The sequence below is a fragment of the Pundamilia nyererei genome, unplaced genomic scaffold (genome assembly GCF_000239375.1).
Source record: "Pundamilia nyererei isolate P.nyererei 1_Seehausen unplaced genomic scaffold, PunNye1.0 scaffold00767, whole genome shotgun sequence".
Taxonomy (NCBI): domain Eukaryota; kingdom Metazoa; phylum Chordata; class Actinopteri; order Cichliformes; family Cichlidae; genus Pundamilia; species Pundamilia nyererei.
The window spans coordinates 6,956-13,937 of record NW_005188168.1 but is presented as its reverse complement, the minus strand read 5'-3'; the positions used below and the strand labels follow the sequence as shown (position 1 = coordinate 13,937).

The following is a 6,982-nucleotide window of genomic DNA, read 5'->3' as shown; positions in this document are numbered from 1 at the left end:
CACGATATAAATCCAATCCATTATTATTAAAGGAGCATTCCATGCAATTGGGGAAAAAAGCCTTCCTTACGCTGTGAAAACAGAAAACTACAATACAAAATTTTTTGTTTGTTTGTTTGTTGTTGTTGTTTTCATTTAGTGTTTCCTAAGTGTCTGTTCTCTGCGTTTCCCTTCATCCTGCAAACTACTGAGGTTGTTGAGTGACTGGGTGATTCACAAGATATTCTGTTCCAGATGTTGGAGGAAAATATCATTACTTTTGTGAAGAAAGAACTGAAAGAGATCCAGACCATTCTGGGAAGTGCAGGTTTTCCGGGTTACTTAGCGAGTCAGAGAGAAGATGAGAAAGTACTAGAGTGTGAGGATGAAGAACAGAAGGCAAGCATCAAAGTGGTGTTTGTAAAGATCATGCTGCTTTTCCTAAAGCAAATGAAGAAGGAAGCACTGGCTGACCATTTGCAGAAAAGTAAGCAGACTTATACTGCTGGATGAATGGAAATGTCACTAATGTCTGAAGAGATTGATCAGGATGTATTTAAAATATGTGTGTTTGATAACTCCTTCATATTGTCTTTTTTACTAGTACTTTTAGGAATTTCCACGAGGAACTATCAATGGAGTCAACGTAGCCTTAAATCTACCCTGAAGAAGAAGTTCCAGTGTGTATTTGAGGGGACCGCTAAAGCAGGAAACCCAACCCTTCTCAATCAGATCTACACAGAGCTCTACATCACAGAGGGAGGGACTGCAGAGGTCAATGATGAACATGAGGTCAGACAGATTGAAATAACATCCAGGAAAGCAGACACTCTGGAAGCAACAATTAGGCAAGAAGAAATCTTTGATGCCTCAACTGGAAGAGATGAACCAATCAGAACAGTGCTGACAAAGGGAGTGGCTGGCATTGGGAAAACAGTCTTAATACAGAAATACACCCTGGACTGGGCTGAAGACAGAGCCAACCAGGACATCCAGTTCATATTTCCATTCACTTTCAGGGAGCTGAATGTGCTGAAAGAGGAAAAGTTCAGCTTGGTGGGACTTGTTCATCACTTCTTTACTGAAACCAAAGAAGCAGGAATCTGCAGCTTTGAAGACTTCCAGGTTGTGTTCATCTTTGATGGTCTGGATGAGTGTCGACTTCCTCTGGACTTCAACAACACTGCAACCCTGACTGATGTTACAGAGTGCACCTCAGTGGATGTGCTGCTGATAAACCTCATCAGGGGGAAACTGCTTCCCTCTGCTCACCTCTGGATAACCACACGACCTGCAGCAGCCAATCAGATCCCTCCTGACTGTGTTGGCATGGTGACAGAGGTCAGAGGGTTCACTGACCCACAGAAGGAGGAGTACTTCAGGAAGAGATTCAGAGTTAGGAAGAAGATCAGAACCATCATGTCCCACATCAAGACATCACGAAGCCTCCACATCATGTGCCATATCCCAGTCTTCTGCTGGATCACTGCTACAGTTCTGGAGGATGTGCTGGAAACCAGAGAGGAAGGACAGCTGCCCAACACCCTGACTGAGATGTACATCCACTTCCTGGTGGTTCAGGCCAAAGTGAAGAAGGTCAAGTATGATGGAGGAGCTGAGACAGATCCACACTGGAGTCCAGAGAGCAGGAAGATGATGGAGTCTCTGGGAAAACTGGCTTTTGATCAGCTGCAGAAAGGAAACCTGATCTTCTATGAATCAGACCTGACAGAGTGTGGCATCGATATCAGAGCAGCCTCAGTGTACTCAGGAGTGTTCACACAGATCTTTAAAGAGGAGAGAGGACTGTACCAGGACAAGGTGTTCTGCTTCATCCATCTGAGTGTTCAGGAGTTTCTGGCTGCTCTTCATGTCCATCTGACCTTCATCAACTCTGGACTCAATCTGCTAGAAGTAAAAGAAAAAAGCTCACAGAAGTCTGAAAAAAGAGATCTTACATTCTTCTACCAGGGTGCTGTGAACAAGGCGTTACAGAGTCCAAATGGACACCTGGACTTGTTCCTCCGCTTCCTCCTGGGTCTTTCACTGCAGACCAATCAGATTCTCTTGCGAGGTCTGCTGACACAGACAAGAAGTAGCTCACAGACCAATCAGGAAACAGTCCAGTACATCAAGGAGAAGCTCAGTGAGAATCTGTCTGCAGAGAAAAGCATCAATCTGTTCCACTGTCTGAACGAACTGAATGATCGATCTCTAGTGGAGGAGATCCAACAATCCCTGAGATCAGGACGTCTCTCAACAGATAAAATATCTCCTGCTCAGTGGTCAGCTCTGGTCTTCATCTTACTGTCATCAGAAAAAGATCTGGATGTGTTTGACCTGAAGAAATACTCTGCTTCAGAGGAGGCTCTTTTGAGGCTGCTGCCAGTGGTCAAAGCCTCCAGCAAAGCTTTGTAAGTAAATTTGTAGTGTTTCTATTATTTTTCAAATTAGCATTTATATTTAAGAAAAGAAACAGACATGTATAATTCAAAGAACCCAACCAGTGCACTGGTCCTATCAAAATCTTTAAACGTATTAAATACAATGAATGACAGCACTCACCATCAAGTAAGTAACAGTTTTTAATCTTTCAGAACAGCTTAAAATACCTCAGTGATACAACTACTGTATCATATATAAATATTCCGATAATGCTGATTATATTCTAAATATGCTGTTGGTGAATAAATTCAAATTCCTTATTTTGCGTAGGATTTCTTTTTTTCAAATCTAATTCTCACTCTCTCCTTCTTGGAAAATTTCCTAAACTTTTCTTTTCTTTTTGCTGGGACATCAACATCGCTGTCTAGCTCAATCCATTGCATCTTCTCCACAATAATTCAGCTGTCAACATCTACCACCTCCAATGTCATTTTTACTAAAATAAGACAATAGATCTTATCCTTCACCCTCCTCTTGCAGATTTACTAGTCTCAGGGTGTTCACTCATGATCATGATTTTGTCTTGGTATTTTGTTCATTATTTTAAATTTACAGAGTGTAATTATCAGACTGTAACTACATGCCACAGTCCTTCAGTCTAGCTTTTCCCAGCCAGTGGTAGAAGTTTTTAATACCAGCCTCTTCTTCTTTCTGCCACTGGTACTGCCACTGGGCCTATCTTTCTACGATGGCTCATGTTCTTGCTGTTGGATGGATTTCTGCTGCCTGAGGTAATCACTAAGCACCTGGTTAGTTGTGAGTATCTTACTCACGGATGTTTGTTGTTTCATCCTGAATAGCAGTTTTGATAATCACTAGACCTAGGCTTCCTTCCTCCACTTGTTGTACAGTTTTAGGATGCTGGGCATTGGATGAAAAACTTCTTGCTTGTCTTGATGACAGTGACTTCTATCTCCTCTTTGATGACTGGCAGGGCATAGGTGTTGATTTCCTGGAACTTTTTCTTCCTATTCAGCGGACTCCTCTGAACTTGCCTTACTCTCATTGGGTATTTGGTGGTTGCAGCTTTCCTAGCAGCCTCTTCATTTTTACCATTTACCCTTTGGGATTCCCAGGTATCTGTACCTGTCCTCGTTGTCTCTAATGTTCCCGTTCTTTGTTACAATCCAACTTAACTTCTCCAGTGTGTATGAATGTCTTTGCTATAGATGCTAGTGGTATGGATCAGTGAATCGGTGTCTTGTTCACTCCTGGCACTCAGCTGGACGGCATCACTACCTGCATCATGCTAGAAAGTGGGTCAAGTGGTTAATGATTGCTCTAATCCATAGGCTGTATCCATAGCCGGTCTTATTGATGAGTTGACTGAGGGCATTCAGGCGTATGCAGAACAGCAGTGGGGACAGTGCATGTCTTTGTCAAATCCTGCACTTGATGGTGACTTGTGCAACTGGCTTGAAGTTAGCCTCTAGAGTTGTTTTCCACATCCCAGATGAATTCCTGGTGAAGGCCCTTAGTGTCCTGTTGATCTTGTATAAGGCAGTCATGCTCTGTGGAGGTTTGTAAAGCTAAGTTAAAGACCCACTTGTTCACCCTATCCTATGTGTCTTAATTCTATGCCTATCAGTTTTTAAGTTATCTTTTTTTTTAATTGTATAGTTTTTTTCTGTATTACTCTATATTACTATTTATTTATTCATCTTTTTAACTTCAAACAACTGTTCAGCACTTTTTTTTGAAAGCGCTTTATAAATAACGTTATTATTGTATAGTTCTAGGCATTCCAGGATACATGTGAATGGTAAATGAACTGGCTCTTAAATGTAACTTTTCTACCCTAACTGAGCACTCAAAGGGACTTTAACATGACTTGCTTCATACACCTATTTATACAAGCACTTTTTCTATGCCCCTAAAGGTTGTTTCTGTTCATTTGGATGTAGCGTTTTCAGTGCTAAAAAAACAAAAAAACAAAAACAAAAAAACATTACGTCTAGATAATACCATAATCAGCTATTTTGGCATTCCCTTATCTGGATGACTGACCATGTAGCAAGACACTTTTTGATCTTATAGTCTTGAGTGAATACTCCGTCTTCCAGAAGCTGGTGTTTTGCCTGTCTTTTGTTTCTTTCAGGGACACACTCGTGTATTAATCCATCTGTTCATAGTGACTCTCATGAAACCTATATATAAATAAAAGAATAATAAAAGAATAATTCTAAATATAATTCTGATTACCACAGGTGCCTGTTTCTTCTTACCTTTGATGTACTAAATTTTATTCTCACAGAATTGCTTACTGTTTTACTTTTGGTATTTTCTGACAGCAAAAATAATTTGGCTTTTCATCTCATTCTGCTTGTATAAACTTTTTTACAGCTAGTGTTTGACAGACTAGGTCTAAAAGTGTGACAATGATCCATGATATATCCATGACTGAAAGCTTCAAACCAAACATATTACAAATAGGTATCACTGAAATGTAACAGTTTTAAACTTAGATGTTCAATTTCGCTTTATTGTTCAAATAAAAGAGTTTTGTATATGTTCCAAGCTTAAATTGTAACTGTTTGTAACCATAAATTATAGTACCTAGTGAGATAACCCCCCCCCCCCCCCCCCCCCCCCGACTGTTCTAATACTGATCCCATATCAGGAGTTCAATTTCAGTAGTGTTCTCTTTCTTTCTCCTCCACATTATCCTGTGTTCATATTGAGATGTACATTTCAGTGTTTCTTTAATGTTAGCTGTTCTGAACTGTCTCCCTAATGTTATGTTTGTGTAATGTATGTATTGTTGAAAGGGTTACACTTTCACTGCAGGCAACCTCAAGTGACAAATAAAGCTTCATCATAATTATCATCATCATAATCATCACTAAGAATAAACTTCAACACCTGTGTTATGTGTCGTCTCGTGAATAATTTTCCAGACTGAGTGGCTGTTACCTCTCAAAGAGAAGTTGTGAAGCTCTGTCCTTGGCTCTCAGCTCCCAGTCCTTTAGTCTGAGAGATCTGGACCTGAGTAACAACAACCTGATGGATTTGGGAGTAAAGCTTCTCTCTGCAGGACTTGCCGGTCTACAATGTACACTGGAAACTCTCAGGTCAGAATTCAAACTTTTTGAAATATTCTCCAGATTCTCTCTGAGTAATCCGGCTTCCTGCAACAGTCGAAAGACATCTAATTAGTGGGGTTAGGTTAATTGGGGATTCTACATTGCTTAGTGGTGTGAATAGTTGTAAGTGTCTCTGTTTTTCCTGACAACCTGTCCAGGGTGTACTCTGCCTCACGCTCATCTGATTGTTGGTGTTTTCTCTGTATTATTGCAAGGCCTTTACCATATACTATATAACACCTTGAAGTGACTGTTGGGATTTGGCACTATATAAATAAAGTTGAATTCATTATGTTCTGTGGTATCAGTCTATGTCAGGGCTGGGGGAAATTCAGGTCTCAAGAAGTGGTGTCCTGCAGGTTTTAGATGTGTCCATGATCCAACACAGCTGATTTAAATGGCTACATGTCTTAAAGTTGTTTTAAAGGCCTGGTAATGACCTTGGCATTTGGTTCAGGTGTATTGACCCAGAGTGATATCAAAAACCTGCTGGACACAGGCTCTTGAGACCTGAAGTTCCCCACCCATGATCTATGTTTAAAAATAAAAGTTAACACTCTGCCTTTCCTTCTCTCTTGCTGACTGCTGTCACATCACCCTCTTCTACTCCACCTTTGTTATTTGCCAACAGTACCACGGTTTCTACTGTGTCAGTCAATGATACTAGAGGTGGTCATTGTTAATTCAGGCACTCACTGATCCAGTATGGATCTCCATCCATCCTCTTCTGCTTATCCTTGAAGCCTATCCCAGCTACCACTAAGCACCCTGGGCTGGTCGCCAGCCTGTCATAAGTCAAACACATAGACAGACAACCATTCACACTCACAAATGGGGCAATTTAGAATTACCATTTAACCCAACCCCACTAATGCATGTGTTTGGACGGTGGGAGGAAGCATGGAGTACCCAGAGAGAACCCATCCAGAAAGGCCCTGACGAGGTGGTGGAATTGAACTCAAGACCTTCTTGTTGTGAAGCTAATCACTCTGCCACAAAATTGTCTGACTATAGAAAACAAATTTTTAATAGTCCACATGTTTAGTTTAGCAATCATTTTATGTGGGATACCCTTCCTAATGAAACCCTACCCATTTATTCAGCTTGGGACCAGCACTAGGAGTACTAAAGTTATCACTAATGTTTAATATAGTGATGTTCCAAAATTAAATCATACATTTATTGCTTTAAGAATTGGCTTTTGCTGAAAAGCTTTTAGTTGTCTCAAAATGGTGTAGCAAGAGAAATGACATGGACTAGAAAGAGGCCATGTATTTCAAGTAAAATTATTCATCTCATTAAAAAACCCCACAAATGATTAATACTGTAGTTTCTAGTTTTCAAAAACAGAGGTGTATTTTCAAAGATCTTGAGACATCTAATGTTATCTGTAATTAACTCTCACACAATAAACAAAGTTAAACTGAATTGAATAGAGTAATGGATAAAATTGTAAATATAAAAAACACCCAGCA

At 40.2% G+C, this 6,982-nt stretch overlaps 1 protein-coding gene across 1 annotated transcript; it reads left to right on the top strand.

Annotated features, from left to right (window-relative positions):
- Nucleotides 1-234: 234 nt before the first annotated feature.
- Nucleotides 235-2,397, top strand: LOC102211298 (protein NLRC3-like). Its single transcript, XM_013908005.1, has 2 exons — nucleotides 235-466; nucleotides 584-2,397. Exons 1-2 carry the CDS (start codon nucleotides 235-237, stop codon nucleotides 2,395-2,397), a joined length of 2,046 nt encoding a protein of 681 aa, XP_013763459.1.
- The last annotated feature ends 4,585 nt before the right edge of the window (nucleotides 2,398-6,982 follow it).

What these genes read in the sequence shown, in the direction of transcription:
- LOC102211298 (XM_013908005.1), top strand. Translation starts at nt 235, where the DNA reads ATGTTGGAGGAAAATATCATTACTTTTGTGAAGAAAGAACTGAAAGAG. An exon ending in GGCTGACCATTTGCAGAAAA is followed by an intron (nt 467 to 583) that starts GTAAGCAGACTT and finishes CTTTTTTACTAG; the next exon opens with TACTTTTAGGAATTTCCACG.